This window comes from Dendropsophus ebraccatus, chromosome 4 (genome assembly GCF_027789765.1).
Source record: "Dendropsophus ebraccatus isolate aDenEbr1 chromosome 4, aDenEbr1.pat, whole genome shotgun sequence".
NCBI lineage: Eukaryota > Metazoa > Chordata > Amphibia > Anura > Hylidae > Dendropsophus > Dendropsophus ebraccatus.
Window position 1 is genome coordinate 77588562 of NC_091457.1, and position 19883 is coordinate 77608444.

Genomic DNA, 19883 nt, shown 5'->3' on the forward strand with positions numbered 1-19883 from the left:
CCATACTGCAGTCTCATACCTGATGTTTGGCACAACTCACTGAAAGGTCTTCATACAAGCCCATGTCTTCAATAGAAACCTAAAAACACAAACAAAACGCAGACAAATTGCAAAAGTTAAAAGTCCAAATAGCCAGCTCCCTACTGAAATTTTTTCCAGAACACTCACCTTCATGTCTGAAAGCTGGGTCTTAGCCAAAGTGATGTACTCCATCAACAGGGGACGGAATTTTGCTGCCACATATGGTGCATGAAGGATGTGCACCTGTAAGAATTTAAAAGGAATGTAAGAAATAATAAAATAAGGTCAATAATTTTATAACATTTTTATACAAACTATAACAAACGCCAACAGTGGCGTCAATAGTAACAAAGATAGCATGACATGACTATAGTAATAAACAATATATCTGAACATAAATAAGATCTTAGGAAGCCACATAGATATCGAGGGAGGGTCCGGGCACCTCCAAGAGGCCAGAATACAAGCTCTAGCGGCATTGACCAGATGACTGTTGACTACAGAGTGGCGATACACTTTGATGGGGATTTTCCGCAATGATGGGGATTTTCCGCAATGTGTAGGAGGAAGAAGGTCAGAGAAAGGGGTATTTGGTGATCCGTAAATGTGGAGGTTAAGCACCAAACCTCCTTCCAGACAGGATAAAACTGATAACTCTAAAATGTGTGTAGAAGAGTTCCCACTTTTCCACCATTCCACGGCAGTGTACACCTCCATAGAAATTCTGTGGATGCATGTGGGAAAGCAATACCACCTTGTAGGCTTCTTCTTGCAGACAAGATAAAATAGAGAAGGAGTGCGCAAGTGTGAACACCTGGGTTACCTGTGCTGCTTATGAGGAGGAGCCTAAATCAGTCTCCCAAGTAGACAGTTAATGGAGGGCTTGGTTGATCTGGTGGAAAGCACAACATGGCGTAGAGGGAGTGGCACAGGGGTCCTGAGTAGTGTTGCACGATGCACCGAAATATCGATACTACTATCGATATTCCGGGCCGAAAAACAGTTCGATACCAGGATTTCCTGGTATCGAAACTTTATGTTAAACTGCGCTATTATGCAGTTTAACATAAAGTATAGCGCAGAGAACACGGCTGGTGGCTATGTGAGCGCCCGCCGTGTTCTCTGTGTGCCGCCCCCTGCTCCCACCTGTCACCTCCTCAGCGCGCACCCTCTTCCCCCGTCGGCGCCAAATTCAAATAGCCGGCACATAGCTATTGCTAGTGCCGGCTATGTAACTATATAGATGCCGCTGTCACACTGACAGCGGCATTACCCCCCTCCTGAGCCCGCTCCATATACAGGGGGGTCGGCTACTGTGTGTAGTAGACCCCCGCTGCTAATGACTGTGGGCAGAGCAGGGTCACGGGCTGGAGAGGGAGAGCGGTGTCCGGGAGAGGAGAAGGCTGGAGCAGGGGTCGGCAGGAGATACAGCCACTACATCTGCACCGGACTATGAGGTGGTGGGGACGGCAGGAGTGTGAGGAGGCGGGAGGCCGGGGCCGGCAGGAGACTCCGGAGCAGACACAATGTGGGGGGTTTACAGTCGGCCTGACTCTGACTGGGAGGGAGAGGGGGGCTGTAACCTGCAGATCACAGACAAAGCCAGGTCACCGGTAAGCATGCCCTGACACCAGGAATAGTAAAACTACAGCCCCCATCATCCCCCCTGCTGACTGGTGTGTTATATGGCTACAACCCCCATCATCCCCCCTGCTGGCTGGTGTGTTATATGGCTACAACCCCCATCATCCCCACTGCTGGCTGGTGTGTTATATGGCTACAACCCCCATCATCCCCCCTGCTGGCTGGTGTCTGTTATATGGCTACAACCCCCATCATCCCCCCTGCTGGCTGGTGTCTGTTATATGGCTACAACCCCCATCATCCCCCCTGCTGGCTGGTGTGTGTTATATGGCTACAACCCCCATCATCCCCCCTGCTGGCTGGTGTGTGTTATATGGCTACAACCCCCATCATCCCCCCTGCTGGCTGGTGTGTTATATGGCTACAACCCCCATCATCCCCCCTGCTGGCTGGTGTGTGTTATATGGCTACAACCCCCATCATCCCCCCTGCTGGCTGGTGTGTGTTATATGGCTACAACCCCCATCATCCCCCCTGCTGGCTGGTGTGTGTTATATGGCTACAACCCCCATCATCCCCCCTGCTGGCTGGTGTGTGTTATATGGCTACAACCCCCATCATCCCCCCTGCTGGCTGGTGTGTGTTATATGGCTACAACCCCCATCATCCCCCCTGCTGGCTGGTGTGTTATATGGCTACAACCCCCATCATCCCCCCTGCTGGCTGGTGTCTGTTACATGACTACAACCCCCATCCTCCCACCTGATAGCAGTTGTGTGTTACATGACTACAATCCCCATCCCTGGCAGCTGAAGTGTTATTGTCCATACTACCTGTCACCTTCCTGATCAAGCACGGTAAACCGAGCAAGTGCAGAAACCACCCAATTCAGTACCACATAAAAAGATGGTACTAAATAAAACTACAGATCACAGCGCAAAAAATGCCCCCTCACCCCCCAGCCAGACAGGCGGAGAGATAAAAAAAGTGAGGCAGAGTTGGGCAAGTTTTTATTTATTTTAAATAATGGGGACTTTATTTTTAAAGTAATAAAATTAGGGAACATAAATTGGTTCGTACTGACCTGAACCTGGGGGAGGGGGGGGGGGGTCATTTCTATTCTTATGTTTTTTTTTGTTTTTTTTCTTAAATATAATTTTTTAAGTATCGAATTGGTATCGAGCATTGAAAAAAAAAAGTTGGTATCGGTATCGAACTCAAAATTCTGGTATCGTGACATCACTAGTCCTGAGCTGATGCACAGGGACTCAAGTGTAGTGAGAGCGCAAGAAAAATGACAAGAAGAAGGGAGGGAGAAAAGGAAGCAATATATCTTCTCCATTCTCTAAAACCCCAAGGGACAGGGTCTCTTGGGTCCTTAAGGGCAGAGATGGAGCCAAGATGGGTTTTGGAGAAAATGTTGTGCCCTAAAATTACCTATCCTGGACCACCTATGAAAGATCTTCAACCCCTGGAGAAAAAGCTGGGTTCAGCAAGACTGGGAATAGCGGGGAAGGATGGAGGACTAGATTACTAGTATATAGAGGAAACTAAATGTATGTGAGAAAGGGTTTTTCTGGTTGCTATAAATAAGGAGCTTTTTAGCCAGCAAGGTGTTTTCTCTAAGCCTAAGCGATTAGGAAATAAATGGAAGGTCTGGTTGAATGGCCCAAATGCATTCGAACATGCTTTAAAAAAGGGCTACACAGAGACTTTAGGGTACATGTGAAAAATGGATCCTGGCGGGAAACATAATTAAAACTTTTCCATTCCGCAATATATGTCTTTACTGTACATTCCTCAACAAGCCACCCTCATAGGATGACTGCATGTCCTAAATGTGCAACTTCCGAGGCAGATTTATTTCACTGTATTTGGTCCTGCCCCTCTGTTTTAGCCTTTTGGTCTCAGGTGTCTGACTTGACCAGCAAAGTCAGTATTTACGATAAACCTCTGGGACCTTATGAGACGCTTCGAAAGACCAGCTTCTGCAGAAGGGCCAAAGACAATATAATGATTTGCCTCCCATAGTCAATTCTATAGTAACATTTGCCAAAGAGAGTTTGCTAAAGCAATGGCTCTCTTCCCATCCAACTAATTTGCAACTTATAGATTGTGTCAAACATTTACTCTAGTGGAGGTTTTAAAGCATAAGGATAAGCAAACAAAAATTTTCTTTCACAAGTGGAGGGGCTTTGAAACAAGATACTTTACTACCACCGAGATACAATATGCTGTAAGGCCATTCGCACTTACAAAATGGTATCTTTTAGAGCACTTAAAGCCATCTCTTGGAGCTATAAAACCTACTCCTACAGCAACATAGTTACATTTATAAAATTCATATGAAAGCTGAATTATAAAAATAAACATTTTTTAAAAAGCTGGAGTTGAAACATTTTTTACAACTCGAGCCCAGCTAAAACTAGTTCCAACTCCACAGCCCTGCTGTCAAATGCCTTTTCTTTGTCGGTGGAGAGTAACATTGCAGGCATGGATGAGATAGGTGATGGCCCTGGTCATGTTGTCCCTCGTCTCACGGGTAGCATAAAGCTGACTTGGTCGAGATGGATCACGTTTTTAAGGAGAGTTTTCATAATGGCGGTGATAATTCTTATTAGTAATTTGAGAATGGTAGACAGGAGGGATATGGAACAGTAGCTCCGACATAGGGAGGCGTCCTATCTCTCCTTAGGGATAACAGTGATGTGGGCCTGAAGGGAATCACATGGGAGCAAAGCTCTGGAAGAAATCTGGAAGAGTTTAAAGCGTAGAGAAAGTGATCTCAGAGAAGTGTAGCAAGCGTTTGGTATAAGGGAGGGTGAGACTTAATAGCCCATTCCCACTCAGTAGGGGTAATTGGGGCTTCAAGGGAAGAGATGTCATCTACTGGGAGGGAGGGAAGGCCTGATGCAGGGATGTAGGAAGCAATTACTGAAGTAATATCCTCAGGATGTGATGAGGATGGGGTAGGCTTAAAGAGACAGGACATACAGAGACTTACAATAGGCGCGGAACAAATCCGAACACAGTGAGAGCTAATATGAGGGATGAAAGAGTGGGCCATTGTAAACGGAGGGCTAAAGTGAGGTTTTTCCCGGGTTTCTTGCAGTGAACAACTGCAGCCATCGCTTTAGAGAATGTGAGATCTCTCAGCTTGACGTGCAGTTCAACTCCTATTGCTGCTGCCAGCATTCTCTTATGGAGTTTGTCAAGGTCCACAATCTTGGTAATGAGGGCAGAGATTTGAGACTTAGGTTGTGGGTCTGTTTTAATAAAGATACCCCCCTTGTAGCATTTGTGAGCCTCCCAGATTTACAAAGTTGAACAGGCCTGATGTGAGATTGGGTCTACTTTTGCAAATGCACTCTGTTCTGCATAGGTGTCAATGGAGTTGGGCTGTAACTCCAAACACCGCTCATGGACAAGAGTGGTGCAGTTTGCTTGACAAAAAGTAGAACCTATTAACTAATCTCTTACAACCCATTTAAAGGAACACACTGCACAAACTTTCTATGTAAAATAGTACAGAAACACTGACCTTTAAGTACTGTGGCGTTTCATATGGGACCAAATCAGAAAGGAATTTCAAGAGAAAAACCAGTGACTTCTTGGTGGTGTTCTGGTATGAACTGGCAGTGCCAAATGTACACTAAAAGGAAGAAACTTTAGTCAGTCTCACAAAGGCTTCTACTTATATATGTCCTCTTCTTTACCATGTATAGGTGTTTCAGGAAAAGAGGAATTACATTTTATAAGGTTGCCATCAAAGCTTTCTAAGAAATGTCACGCAGCCTTTATATATTATAAAACAGTAATCCACTGGAGCTGGCCACATAGGGGTTACCACAATAGAAAGCTGGAACAGAAAACCCACTGCTGCTTTGGTGAATATGGAGGGACCCAGTTGTACAAACCAGAAGGGCAAAACACCTAGCACTATGTATAATTTATTTGGGTAGTACAGTGACAGGTGGCACCAGTATATAGATAACACAGATACACAAAATAGCTCCTGCTCACAACTCGGCCCTTGCCATCAGAAAACATTTGGGAAAAAAGACCATGTTCCAGTACCTGAATCTAATAAGTAAAAAGAAATTTAGGCAATACATTCACTTTAAAAAAATTCACCCTGAAAAGTAATGTGGTAATAAAGAGAAAACGGTCCAATACATAAAAAACAGGATACCAAGAAGCACTTATACATTATTGTGTAAATTTGCCAAATTTGTCCCTGAGAACCTTTGTATAATATTTTTTTTTATCGGACTTGTAGACTGGCATTTTTGTCTTCTCCAGTATTATAATACATTTAAGGCAATTTCTTTTAAACCTAAATACATTATACACAGTGCTAGGTGTTTTGCCCTTGTTTATAACTTTACAGATTACAGAATTATAAATGTGTCTAGGTATGCAGCAATCATGGGACATTTCTTACATCATGCATACTTATGCTGATTAAACATGCAATAGTTTGGAAAAGTTGGGTGATGACAACTATGGAAACTAAGGCTGCATTCCCACGTTCCGGATCACAGACGTGGAATGCAAGTACCGGAGTCCACCCACGCCCGGACAGCATCTGTAATTAGATGCTGGGAGCGGGGGAGACTGTATTCATAAGCGCCGCGCTGTAATGAATCGGCCTCGTGGTGGTGTTACTACAGCGCGGTGCTTATGAATACAGTCTCCCCCGCTCCCAGCATCTAATTACAAATGCTGTCTGGGCGCAGGGGGACTCCGGTACATGCATTCCACGTCTGTGATCCATCAGGATCACGGAACGTGGGAATGCAGCCTAATACTGTCAGTACTGTTTGCCACCAACTTGACTAGATAGAGAACCAAAGGTATTCCTACCTTGAACCATTCTGTGTATGACATAAATGCGGCAGGTCCTTCCAATGCAGCTTGTCTGGCCACAAGGAAAGCTGTGATTAAATATTCCAGCTCATAGGTCTGAAAGGCTTGAGACAGGAGATGGCTCAAAAGATCTAAAGACGGACAAGACTAATAAGGAACTTATTTCAAGTAGCTTTTATCACAGAAGGATAAACACCAGAATACATACAGAATAACAAATGACACATTTAGGCTGCAGCAACACTGATCCACCACAAGGAGGCACACAGTATCTATCTGTACAGTTTCTTATATTGTACTACATCCTCACCTTTCACTAATTGTTGAGCTTCAGGCTGGCAAACAACCACGCATGAAACACAAGCTAATACATGGTGCCAATTGACCTCCTGTGTATCCAAAACCCTCTGTATGCAGGAAGACAGTTTTTCAGCGCTGAGTAAAACAAACAACTGGGGGGAAAAAGTAGTTTTAATTCAAGGTCCCAAGAAAAGACAGTGTTCTATCACTAAAGCTTATGTCTGAAATCTTAAGGGAAATCTATAACCAAACTCACCTTCCGATACAAGGCTGTTAGCAGTGGGCAAGTCTTCACAAAACTCCAACCTCCCTGTAATCGTATGGCATCAGATACTGTGTGCAGAACAAGAGCAAAGCAAAAAGTACATATAACACAGAGATAAACAGATGTACAGGGGTGTAATGGTTGTTCAAAGAGTACCAAAAGATAATGTAGACTGTCCTGGATTCCTTTATTTAGATATTCTAAAGATGGCTCAATGTTTGTTCTGCTAACCGCTCTCTTTCCCATACACATGAACATTTCATTCAGCCAATAGTTCAGATGTGAATGAGAAGGATGGAGATAAGCTGGAATCTCACCCATCAGAAAAGGGATCAGAGAAGGATGTCAGAATTGTAGATGCTGTGTGTGCTGACAGCTACAGTCCTTGCTCCAACAGGCCTAAACACACAACTCATCCCCTCTCAGCACCAATAGGCTACAACAGCCAACAACCAGTTCCAGTCCCAAGATAAACAGAAAGGCGAAACTCCATTTTTCCAAAGAGCATAACAATCTATTACAAAAAATATTGCCTGATCAGATGAATCAACACTGTGACCATATTGATGGAAGGGCCAAAATTTTGAAGGAGCAGTATAGAGTAATAAATACATTGCAACAGGTATCAATAGCTGAGACTGTAGATAGGACATTACTGGTTCAACGTGTCGGTGCTGGCAACTAGATTGCAGCATTTAGGAGAAGTAATCCAACCCACAAGGGCCAACATTGCTGCAGCGACATTTTAATGCCTACTGTGATTTATGCCACAACGAATTGCTGCAGTTCCAAAGCCAAGAAGGGTCCAACACCCTAAACTAAATGGATGCCTCAAATAAAGTGGCCATTCAGCATATAGTAACGCATGAGAAAACTACTGTCACTTGTGTTTATAGATCTGCATTTCAATGTCCTGTACTTTGTGCGCCCTACTGTAGAAAGGAAGTAAAATATGAAAATATTTAAAATAGTAGTTAATGAGTAACACAATAACTTAATAAATAACACATGGCATTCAGTGAAATTTCAGGTCATAGTAGTATGTACATGCCAAAAGGAATTACATAAGACTTAGAATGCTGTGTGCTGCAGGTAAATCATAAAATGACCTGGAGTCCTTGTTCTCAAAACCCACCACTTTCATAGTATGATAGAATCGTGGATATATTTGATATATGGGGTTTATGAGAACAAAGAGGACATGTCACCCCTAGTTATGAGCTGTTGCTGTCTGCTGAAGACACAAAAAAAAAATGAGAGAGCTGTTCTCTCCCCCCCCCCCCCCTGCCTTCTGAGACCGGCTGATATAAGCAAGTGCCTATCTGCAACTTTGTAGCAACTCTTTAATGCTGAGAGGATTAATCACAGTGAGTTCATCAGCAACCTGACTTGTTTACATCAACCATCTTGGAAAGGAGGGGGAGACAAAGAAAAAAGCTCACACAGTTTTTTGTGTCTTCAGCAGAAAGCAGCAGCTCAGAACTGGGAGAAGGAGATTGAATAGATAATAACTATTATGGAATAAATTGTTAGTTTCACCAAAAACAGCAGCAACAGATGAAAAGTTATGTTTGAATGAGGAATACCCCTTTAATGACTAAGACAATTTTTGTTTTCTTACTACTGTTTTTTCCTCAGTGCTTTTATTTTTACCTACAGACCCATATGAAGTCTTGTTCTTGCAACACCAACTGTACTTTGTAATGAAACACTTAATTTATCTATCTTCCCCAAGTCGGTACGATTACAATAATAGGCCAATTATTTTACTGCTTTTAAAAAACTAAGGAGGGGATTTATCAAACTGGTGTAAAGTAGAATTGTCTTAGTTGCCCCTAGCAACCAATCAGATAATTCCTCACAGATGCTATCAAAAATGATGGGTGGAATGTGATTGGTTGTTAGGGGCAACTAAAACAATTCTACTTTACACCAGTTTGATAAATCTCCCCCTAGGACTTTAAAAAAATAAATCTGTTCAAAATCCCTCTATTACGATCCTTATGATGCGTTTATTTTTTTCATCCATGAGGCTATATGAAGTGTCATTTTTCTGCTTTAGTTTTTTTTTTGTATCCGACTTTTTAATCACTTTGATCACAAATTTTTCTGCATGTAACATGACGAAGAATCAGCAACTTTGTGGTTTGGCGAGTTTTTGCGCATATGTCATTTACCATGCAAGATCAGGAATGTGATAATTCTATAGCTCAGGCAAATCTGCACACAATAATAGCAAATGTATCTTTTTATTAATAAAATAGGAAAAAAGGGCAATTTAAACTATTAATATAGGAAGGGATTTTTTATTTATGAAAAAAAAAATTCTGAACACTAATTTGTAGTCTGCCACAGGGGGCTCCAATACAATGATGTACTGCAAACATGGTACTGCATACATATGTACTGCATTGATCAATGTTATCTACGCTCGATTACTAAGGGCTGCAAGTATCAACTTCTCACGATCACATTGTGAGAAGCAGATAGCCCGACTAGACCACCAGGGATTCCTTATTAGCAGCATTTAAATGGTTAATTAGCTGGTGCGAATGATCAGTTAATAGCAGCTGGTGATTGTGGCATTGGTAGTCAGTGCTATTGTAGTTAATATAAACCAAATCAACACTTGAATTAGCATGGAAATTGACAATCATATTCAGCAGAGGGTGACAATCAGTACAGAAGAAAGCTTAATGTAGATATGAAATCTGAGCTACATCCTGAAACATGATGTGAAACATGTTGAAAGTCAAAACAGAAAAATATGTATTGAAGTAAAGAGACTTAAAAAAATCTTTACCATAATCTGAAAAAAGTATAACCTGATGCATTACAGTCCCATATGACAAAAGTGTCATAAATACATGTATGTTACCTTTTAGCTTTGGCTTGAAGATGAGTACCTGGCTTAATGTATGGGTAAAGAAATTCTCCAGTAGTTCTGGAATTACACGAGCTCTGTATCTAGACGCGTTATAAGCCATTAACCTGTGAATAAACAGACAGATTAGATTCATATTAAGAAAACAGTTGTCCAATATTAACTCAGTATTCCCTTATTAGCAAACATGCAATAAACCAGAGAGGCTAAGAAGCTGTTAGATACATCTGAAGCCTCTCTTCTCCAGGGGATCTTCATAGATTCTTGCTCCCAACCGCAGCAACCCCTCACCAAAGGTCTGCCAGTCCCAATGGGATTATTTATTTATAAAAAACTGGGTGCTACCACACTAAAGTGATTCTTTACAGTAATAAAAACTGATAAAGAGTAATGCAACTCAATATAACAGCCCTTACATACCAGTTCTGTTCTACTCCCGGCTTGTAAGAATCAACATTTTGGGCTTCAGGGATGAAATCAAGAAACCCTGAAAAAACAAAACACCATCCATTACGGTACATTAAACATATTCTTATAGAGCATTAAAAAGATGCTACCAACTGTTCACTTATGGCATAATTTTCCAATAGATATAGTATTCATGTAATAAGTTATAACTGCTAGATCAATTGTGGACTGACCACTAAGACCCACTGATTCCTAGAAGGATGGTCCTTTGCCCCTGTTTGAATGGAAGAGTTGACTAAGATCTATGAGACTATATCTTTTAATTCCACAGATTATGAATGGAGTTATAACAAGTTCGTTGGATGGGATAATTTGTTATTACAGTTATACCCCTTTAGGCTAACATAAAATTCAGACCTAAAGCCTGCTGAATTGTAAATGCAGCTCTGGGCTATAAAACAGAAGATTGGATGCTTATTACATTAATGCTCAATGCATCTCAGGCATTAAACTCCTGTCCCTCATCTTGCTTGTCTCTTCTGCTTACAGTGGCTGCCTGCCCCACAGAAAAGTGACCATGACACAATAGTATATAGATTCTCACTTACAGGTAAGCATTTTATCCAATATGGAAAGGGAGATCTAAAATAGAAAAAAAATGGGGTTAGAACAGATCATAAGTATAAGTACAACAACTTATGCCTGTGTTTTCACTTACCTCCTTAAGTTTAGGACATTCAGAACTCTTTCCAGATGTAGATGCCTTACTGAAAGCATTTTCAATTAGCACAGTCAAGAAACCTGTGGATAAGCATAAAGTTTTAGAGGAATTACACATGTGGCCCATAGGTTCATAAAAAAAGGAAAAGTAATTTAACAGTTCATTTCTGTTGGGTGTTGTTATTGCTTGATGTTACATGTTTGGAGTCAAAAGAATCTAGTACCATGCTCCCACAACAGTTCACTTATCACCCTTACATCTTAATTATCTGTGTTATAGAGATGAATAAACTGTTTAACCTCACAGCCATACACAAAATAGTCTATACGGCTTGCCACATACATGACACTGGAAGAGGGAAATTCTTTCTGGGAGCATTCTTTCTCCAAAATTGTTCATGAACTGGGGTCTATCAGACAAAAATTCAAGTACTGTATAGGGATTTTGGGAGACTTATCAGTGAACTGTATCACTCATTGTTAGGTAAGAGGTACTCAAGAGATTTAAAAAATAAATAATTTTTTATTAAAATAAATGTATGGCTCTTCATTTACATATTTACTTCCATTGATTGGCAGCATTAATTGGCGACACAACCCCCTCTGCTGCCACCAACGTTTGTGTCGGGAACTCCGGGGCTATCTAAGGATCCTATTACACAGAAAGATTACTGTGCGAAAATCCACTATATCGCTGCAATTTAGGCAATAATCTTCCCGTGTGTATGCAGTCAACGATCAACAGACCAATGAAAAAAACGTTTGTGTGTTGTTGATCGCATATTTTCAGCTGATCATTAAATCATTGTTAGCTAAACGTTCAGTGTATGTACACATCGTTAAAGTGGTTGGCCACTTTATAGTAAAATAGTTCAGTGTATAATATTAGTAACTGTACTCACTATACATACTCACAGCAGCTCCCTGTGTACCTCATTCAGCTAAAATCAGGCTACCCTCCTCCAGGCTGGGCTGCCCTGCTCTGTGGTGTTTCTGTCCATAAGACAGAACTATTTTGCTATAAAGTGGCCAACCCCTTTAATTCATTTATATAGTATAAAGTGCACACCAGCGATCATAATTACAATCGTAACTAACAACTTTCATTACCTATATTATGGTGAATGATTTCAAGTCTTTCACAAAAGCGCTCATTTGTGATTGTCGTTAATCAAAGAAAACAGAAAATCGCTTTGTGTAATAGGAATCTCCTGCTCTGATCTAGCACTGTCAGACAGCACTCTACAGAGCAGGATCCCGTTTCCTCTGCATACTTTATATTCTTATACAGTGTATTATTTTAAAAAAAAATAATTTGTTTTGGTTCAAATTGTCTGTTACTTATCAACTATAATCTCTGTATCTCGGTAGCAATGACACTATATAATTTATCTAAAGAATATGAGAGCACTACTAGAAACCCAGCTGCCTATTAGTAAGGAACATGTCATTTATTAATTCATTTGTAAACACAGATATTCACATTGGTGGGACCAAACAAAAACTTTAAAAGCACTCCGTGTGTCCAACAACCTCCCGTCTAAACACTCCCTACTTAATACAGTTTTTTTATCTTGCATCCTGAGGCACTGCACATCCAGACCAGCAGGTCTTTCTAAACACCAAAATGACACTAGCACATGGATGTTAAAATATAGTACTCTGTCAATGTCCACCAACATGTTTCACCACAAGAGCAGCAGCATCAAAAATGGGACACACTAACACTGAATATCTTTGTATGAATGAATATTAATTAAATTTTACCTGCTAGTAGGGGGCTGGGTGTCCGATGGGGTTCTGATGCTCCTTTACATATACATATATTGTTTTTTTAACAAATTTATCTGCCCATGTAGATTAAAATTCCCTTCTGTCATTGTATTTTTGTTGTATGATCAATAACCAGAAACAACTCTTGAAAATCCATACTACAGACTTACTGGATATTATCTGCTTGCAAAACTCTATGTCACATGACTTTTGCATGTACAGGAAAAGTGACTGCAACTCCTTGCAAAACCAGTCCACTGCAGAGCCAGGGTCTTTACAACTACAGATAGAAGAACACTAATATTAGATATGTAGTTAAAATATCAGTCACAGAAAATTCTAGCATTAGATAAAGACAGAAGAGGAAACAGGGATCTACAGCTATCTGTAGGAGGAAGCTCCAGACCCCAGCGAGTCCTTTAAAGGGGTTATCCAGCGCTACAAAAACATGGCCACTTTCTTCCAGAGACAGCCCCTCTCTTGTCTCCAGCTTGGGTGGGGTTTTGCTGTTCAGTTCGGGTGGATTGAGGAATTCACGCGGATAAACTCAGCGGAATTCCGCCGGCTGTACGCGCTCACGGACACGCTCCTTTCCACCGGCCCCATAGACACCATTCTATGGGCCGGCTGATTCCACCGAAAGAATTGACATGTCGTTCTTTCGGCGGAATGCGGAATCAGCTGGATCATAGAATGGTGTCTATGGAGCCAGCGGAAAGAGTGCGTCCGTGAGCACGTACAGCCGGAGGAATTCTGCGGAGTTTATCCGCGTGAATTCCTTAATGTGAACCCAACCTTCCACTGAAGTGAATGGAGCTTAATTGCAAACCGCACCTGAACTGGAGACAAGAGTCGTGTTTAGAGATGAGTGAACCTCGAGCATGCTCGAGTTGATCCAAACCCGAACTTTCAGCATTTGATTAGCGGTGGCTGCTGAACTTGGATAAAGCCCTAAGGCTATGTGGAAACATGGATATAGTCATTGGCTGTATCCATGTTTTCCAGACAACCTTAGAGCTTTATCCAAGTTCAGCAGCCCCAGCTAATCAAATACCGAACGTTTGGGTTCGGATCGACTCGAACCTGAACCCGGTTCGCTCATCTCTAGTCGTGTTGTCTCTGAAAGAAAGTGGCCATGTTTTTGCAGCACTGGATAACCCCTTTAACCATAACTTCAATTAGAACCAATGCAATGAGGAACTTCTGGTCAGAGCATCACAAACAGCCACATTCTAATTAAGCTTCTGATGTGTCTGTGGGAAAATAGCACCTATGGGCCACAAAACACAAGAAAGGCAAACATCAACACACAGCCAGAATGTATAACCCTAATAATTCAAGATACAAATTGATCTCTGGATCCCCAGGGGCCTGCTGCATCACAGTAACAAGGCAGCCATGGTCTCAATCACCTGCCATTTTTGTCAAGTTTGTGGCTAACTACTATAGAATGGTGTTCCACCTGAGCCAGTCAATGTCACAGGATGTCACAGAAAAAAGTGGTTAATACTGGGGACCAGATGCAGAGAGAACACTGTGGGGTGACTGGGACACCCTCTGGACTAATTTATTCAAACACCCACCCAACCATCCTTCCCCTCCTGCCACACATTTTTGTTTGAGGACATAAAGAAATAACCATTTCCTCCATCTTGTGATGTGAAAATTAAAGTTACAAAAAAAATCTATGCTATGGCTTTTAAAAGGTTTAGTACAGTATGTTACCATGTATCACTTACCCTTCTAATAAATCCTCAAGTCCAACAATGTCCAAATTCTGTAAGTGCCATACAACTTCTAACAGAGGCGGGTGCTACACAAGAAAAATGAAAATTATTAAATATTTTGACGTTTCTCTGAAATTCCTTGCCCTGTAAACACCTATAGCATTCTTTATGTATATTTGTTTCTTTTTGTTAAAACACCTGCAATTGTGTAAGACTGCATATCCCAGGAGCACAGCAATCTAATTCCATAGAAATGCATGGAGATATACAATATATATAGCTTAAAATATCAGTTCTATCTCAAGGAATCCATTTTTTTTGTTAAAGTTATAACCCACTACGATCATCAGCTCTACTATTTTAACCCACTAATCTTAGCTCTACTATTTTATTTAAGTAAAGCTTACCTCTTGTTCCCATATCTGCTTTAAAAAAACTGAGCGACTAAAACAGTTTTCCGATAAAAGTCCTTTTAGTGTCTTAAGAAAACCCAACAGTTTTTCCTGTAAAAATGAAAAAAATATATGAGGAAAACATCACAAAAGCAGCTTTTAAACCAAAATAAGACACCGTTTTCAGCACAGGGAGTATTTTTTAACACGTCTTAGGCAGTAGAGAAAATAAGCAATAAATGAGGATGCATACTCAGCCTAAGACTGCCTTACTTTCGGAGGGGTGCCTTATTTTTGGGCGTTGCCTTACTTTAGGTTAGTTGGGGTGTCTTGTTTTAGGAGGATTTTTTATTTTCAGGGAAACACAGTAGGTACAATCCATTTATAGATTTGGTTGAGAGAGGGGGAATTTTAGATATTATTTTTATAGTTCTAAGCTTTTTCAGATGAAGAGAAATAAGAATTTACTTGACGGGTGATCCCACTTAAGGATAGAAAATTTTAACTCCAGTGGTATCTTAGTTTAAGAGTAACTTGGATTGAGAGCATTTTGCAAGAAGAGCTTACAGTTTTTCAAAATTTTAAGTTGGTTTAAAAGCTCCCTGTACTGGGTGGGAGGGGGAGCAGGGGAGGGGCATGGTCTGCATAGTGTGGTCTACAGCCCTGTACTGTGACCCAGGAAATCTCCCTCACCTTCCAAATCATAGCAGATCCACTTCAGGCTGGGGCTTGCATCAGGGGACAGGACAGTGGGGGGGAGGGTAATCTCTTTATAGCTGTAACCCCTCTCTCCCCAGACAGAGTGCTGCTATACTGTGCCCACATCTGACCTGCTCATTCCTTCATGCTCCCTGCAGCCTCTGTCAGCACTTGTGTTTCCCATCCTCTCAATTTCTGCTATAATCTGCCTGAACCTACACTCAGCTATACACACTGCTGCTATAATGCGCCTGCAATTCCATTCAGTCACTCACACTGCTGTACAGAAAAGTTTCTGTCACTGTCCTCCTGCATAGCTCTGTGATTCTCATTTCCTGGTTGGTCCATGCTGGACCCCCCCCCCCCCAACCACCCCATTGATGTTATGTGATTCTAGCCTGTTGTACTACGCCACTGCATTATGGGGATCTGCAGTTCCATCCTGAATCTAATAACTGCTGCAGTTTTTTCAGGTTTATGCCCTTACTATACATTATACTCCACATGCTGATTACTATATTGTACAGCAACTTATAATATCACATATCCAGCTGTTTCTAAATGTTTGTTTCATTTGTTTCACATGTTATTCAAAATAAAAAAAAAACATTATTTTGGGGGGTGGGGGGGTGGAACCAATTTTCTGCATTTCAATGATTTTTTATGGGAAAATTTACTTTGGTTTAATAGGGAACCTGTCACCCCCCCCCCCCCCCCCCCCCGTGCCGGGGTGACAGGCTCTCGACCCCCCGTTAGAGCCCCCTATACTCACCTAATCCCGCCGGGTCCCGCTTCTGGATCCGGTCGGGTGATGAAGATCTCAGCCGCTGCAGCCCGGCGCGCGCGCTGAGAGATGAGTCCGACGCTCATAGAGAATGACGGAGCGCTGGACTCTCCTGTCATTCTCTATGGGTGTTGGACTCATCTCTCAGCGCGCGCGCCGGGCTGCAGCGGCTGAGATCTTCATCACCCGACCGGATCCAGAAGCGGGACCCGGCGGGATTAGGTGAGTATAAGGGGCTCTAACGGGGGGTCGGAGCCTGTCACCCCGGCACGGGGGGGTGACAGGTTCCCTTTAATTGTGATTTGAATTACAAGCATGATCCCGGAACAGATTATGCTCGTAATCCAAGGCTCTACTGTATAACTCTTTGAACTCTTGGAATCATACAGGTGGCAGATGGGACCCTATAGAGAAGGTTTGGTTAAAAAAAAACAAAAAAAAACTGGTAATAATAGCATCAATTTCTCCCCTTTGAGAGAATTTTAACCTTTTAGAACTTAATAAAATTCATTCGCTTTGGGATAGTCTAGGTATCAAGTACACTAACCATCTATTTAAAGTGACACTGTCACCCTCTTTTTGCATTATGACTTCTCTACACAGGTGTAAAGGGTTAATTTTGCAGTTTTCATACCTTATTTTATATCATACGTCATGGCACTTGTTCCATTAAAAAGTGATCTTTTATCATCTGCGGATTGTGCTACCTGGGTGGGGCTTAACAGACGCAGCACCACTTAGCCCTGCTCCACACTGCCACCGTAGACTCCGCCCCTCAGTGGCATAATCGACGCATAGGCCCCACCCCCTCAGGAGCCATTAGTGTGGGCCGACCTAGAGGGGTGGGGCCTAGACATTTAGGCTGGCCCGTTACAATGGCTGTAGAGGGGGCGGGGCCTATGCTTTGTAGGTGAGGCCTACAGTGACACTGTGCCTGTGAAGCTCCACCCAGGTAGCACAATCCACAGATGATAAAAGATAATTTTTTACTGGAACAAGCACCATGACGTATGATATAAAATAAGGTGTGAAAACTGTGAAATTTACCTGTTACACCTGTGTAGAGAAGTCCTAATGCAAAAAGTGGGTGACAGTGTCACTTTAAGAATGGACGGATTAATTCTTTTTGGCCTGAAACCCTCACATTGGTTGTCATATAAACAAGAGTTACATGCCATTCATGCTAAAAGACACTTGGAATATTATAGTTTTCTCACACTCACAATATATCACACACTTAGCTATTCGAATGGTGGGAAAAAGGGGGATTTCAAGAAAATATATAGGGTTCTCCTAGACATGGGTCTCCAAACTGCGGCCCTCCAGCTGATGCAAAACTACATTTCCCATCATGCCTGGACAACCAGATCCAAAGCTTTAGCTGTCCAGGCATGATGGGAGTTGTAGTTTCACAACAGCTGGAGGGCCGCAGTTTGGAGACCCATGCCCTAGACCAGTGCTTCTCAAACTGTGAGGCGGGCCTCACCAGTGAGGCGCCCCCTAGTTGTTGGTGAGGCCCGGCTGGGGAGCCAGTTTTCACAAAATTAACTATGATCTTTACCATCCTTTTGTTTTTTGCAAAATCTCAATTTTAGCAACATTATTTTATTTAGTACTTGCTTTATTAGTATATAGAGCTTGAGAGACAGGTGAGAGGCAGCCCTGGCATTATTTTCAGCTTTTAAATGGACTTTCACCACATGTAGTGAGGCCCAGGCTCCCTCTTGGTCATTCTGGTGAGGCGCGGGCATTGCCTTGGTCTGTTGGGTGAGGCTCCAGTAGAAAAAGTTTGAGAAGCACTGCCCTAGACAATACGTTAATGGCTCATTCTCTTTGTAATAAGCATAAATGGGAAGACATTGGCCCTATAACTCTAAAAAAAAGTCCTCATGCAGCAAAAATCATCAACTGGTTCAATTTTTAACTGCTTACATTTTTACCCCACTTGGCTTTTCAAAAATCGGGCCAGAGCAGACGAGTGACCCAAATGTGGTAGTAAGAACTCTGACTACTTACATATGCTATGGAAATGCCCCAGTATTCAAAAATACTGGAGAGAGGTAGTGGACACCATTTTTTTCACCATTTGTTCTTATGGGTAATGTTATCCAGTAAATGCCTCTACAGTGGGACTGACGACAGGAGGTATATGTCAGGAGCTTCCCTGCGTAAACATCAAGCAGTTTAATATTATATGAACAGGGGCTTAGAGGCCAGTGCCAATGCCATCATGTTGGCACAGCATCTCAGAGCCACAGTGCACCAGTGCCTACAGCTGTTTGAGTGGCCAGCAATGCATACACTTTATTGATCATAAGAGAAACAGATCGCTGATCTCAGGGAGACCAGCCAAACGACAACACTGCCGGCTGCTAGCAAAAGCGCTCAAAGCAGTAAAGTCCTAGGTGCATTGCCCCCTGGGAAAAATTAATATGCAAAAGAAGAGCCTGTGGAGCCTCATCAAAGAGTCTCGAAACACAGGACTAGCCAGACATCCCTCCGGGAAGGACCCAGCCAAAGGGGTGGCTCCTGTAAGGAAACACCCATATTAAAGAGGATGTACCACCAGGTACAGCCTCTTTAATCTGAACCGACGGATCGAACGGCGGCGTCACGTGGAAGCCGGTGCCGCGGTCCGTTTTTTGGACCGCGGCCCGATTCCCGAGCACGGCGCCGTTCTATGCACCGGAACAGGCTGGTGCTTAAGCACTGGAGGTAGGCCCGGCCGCCCCCAGTGGGAGGGAATTCCCTACCCTGTATGACGCGGCTCCATTAGAATGAATGGAGCCGCGTCATAGAGGGGAGGGAATTCCCTCCCACTGGGGGCGGCTCGGCCGGCCTCCAGTGCTTGAGCACCAGCCGGTTCCGGTGCATAGAACGGCGCCGTGCACAGGAACCAGCTTCGGCACCGGCTTCCCCGTGACGGTGCTGTTCGATCTGTCGGTTCAGATTAAAGAGGATGTACCTGGTGGTACATCCTCTTTAACTGGAATTTAAGTCAATAAAATGACACTTCATATTTTTTTAGAATGATACACTGGACCAGCGTGTGCAGGTTAAAATTCAATTCTTTATTATACGACCCATAAAATCGAAGGCACATCAACCAACTTCTCACAAGCATCTACGCGTTTCCGGTGCAAGAGCACCCTTAATCATGACAGATAGGGTAACAGATGGATACACTTTTGCTTGATGTATAGATGGATACACTTTTGCTTGATGTATAAAAGTATCCATCTGTTACACTATCTGTCATGATTAAAGGGGTATTCCCGCCAAAATTATTTTTGCATTAATACGCTGCCCACCCGTAGCTTTCCATCTTTCCAATATACAGTTATTATGGATTCTGCACAGTTTTGCTGTTATCCAGCTGCATTCACCCCCACGGATTGCATAGAATCATCAGACCTCAGTCCACACCGACACGCTCCCTGCTCCTGGCCCCCACCCT

The 19883-nt window shown here is 42.6% G+C and overlaps 1 protein-coding gene across 1 annotated transcript in view; it reads right to left on the bottom strand.

Annotated features, from left to right (window-relative positions):
* The window catches only part of FANCA (FA complementation group A), a 63498-nt gene that overhangs the window by 35251 nt on the left and 8364 nt on the right, over positions 1-19883 (bottom strand). The window contains exons 5-17 of the mRNA XM_069967894.1: positions 14959-15054; positions 14564-14637; positions 12995-13104; positions 11050-11132; positions 10940-10973; positions 10344-10410; positions 9918-10030; positions 7031-7107; positions 6785-6926; positions 6472-6605; positions 5147-5257; positions 169-264; positions 20-79 (exon numbers count right to left, since the gene is read on the bottom strand). Of these exons, the coding sequence (XP_069823995.1) occupies positions 20-79; positions 169-264; positions 5147-5257; positions 6472-6605; positions 6785-6926; positions 7031-7107; positions 9918-10030; positions 10344-10410; positions 10940-10973; positions 11050-11132; positions 12995-13104; positions 14564-14637; positions 14959-15054 (1197 nt within the window). The remainder of the gene's footprint in view (positions 1-19; positions 80-168; positions 265-5146; positions 5258-6471; positions 6606-6784; positions 6927-7030; positions 7108-9917; positions 10031-10343; positions 10411-10939; positions 10974-11049; positions 11133-12994; positions 13105-14563; positions 14638-14958; positions 15055-19883) is intronic.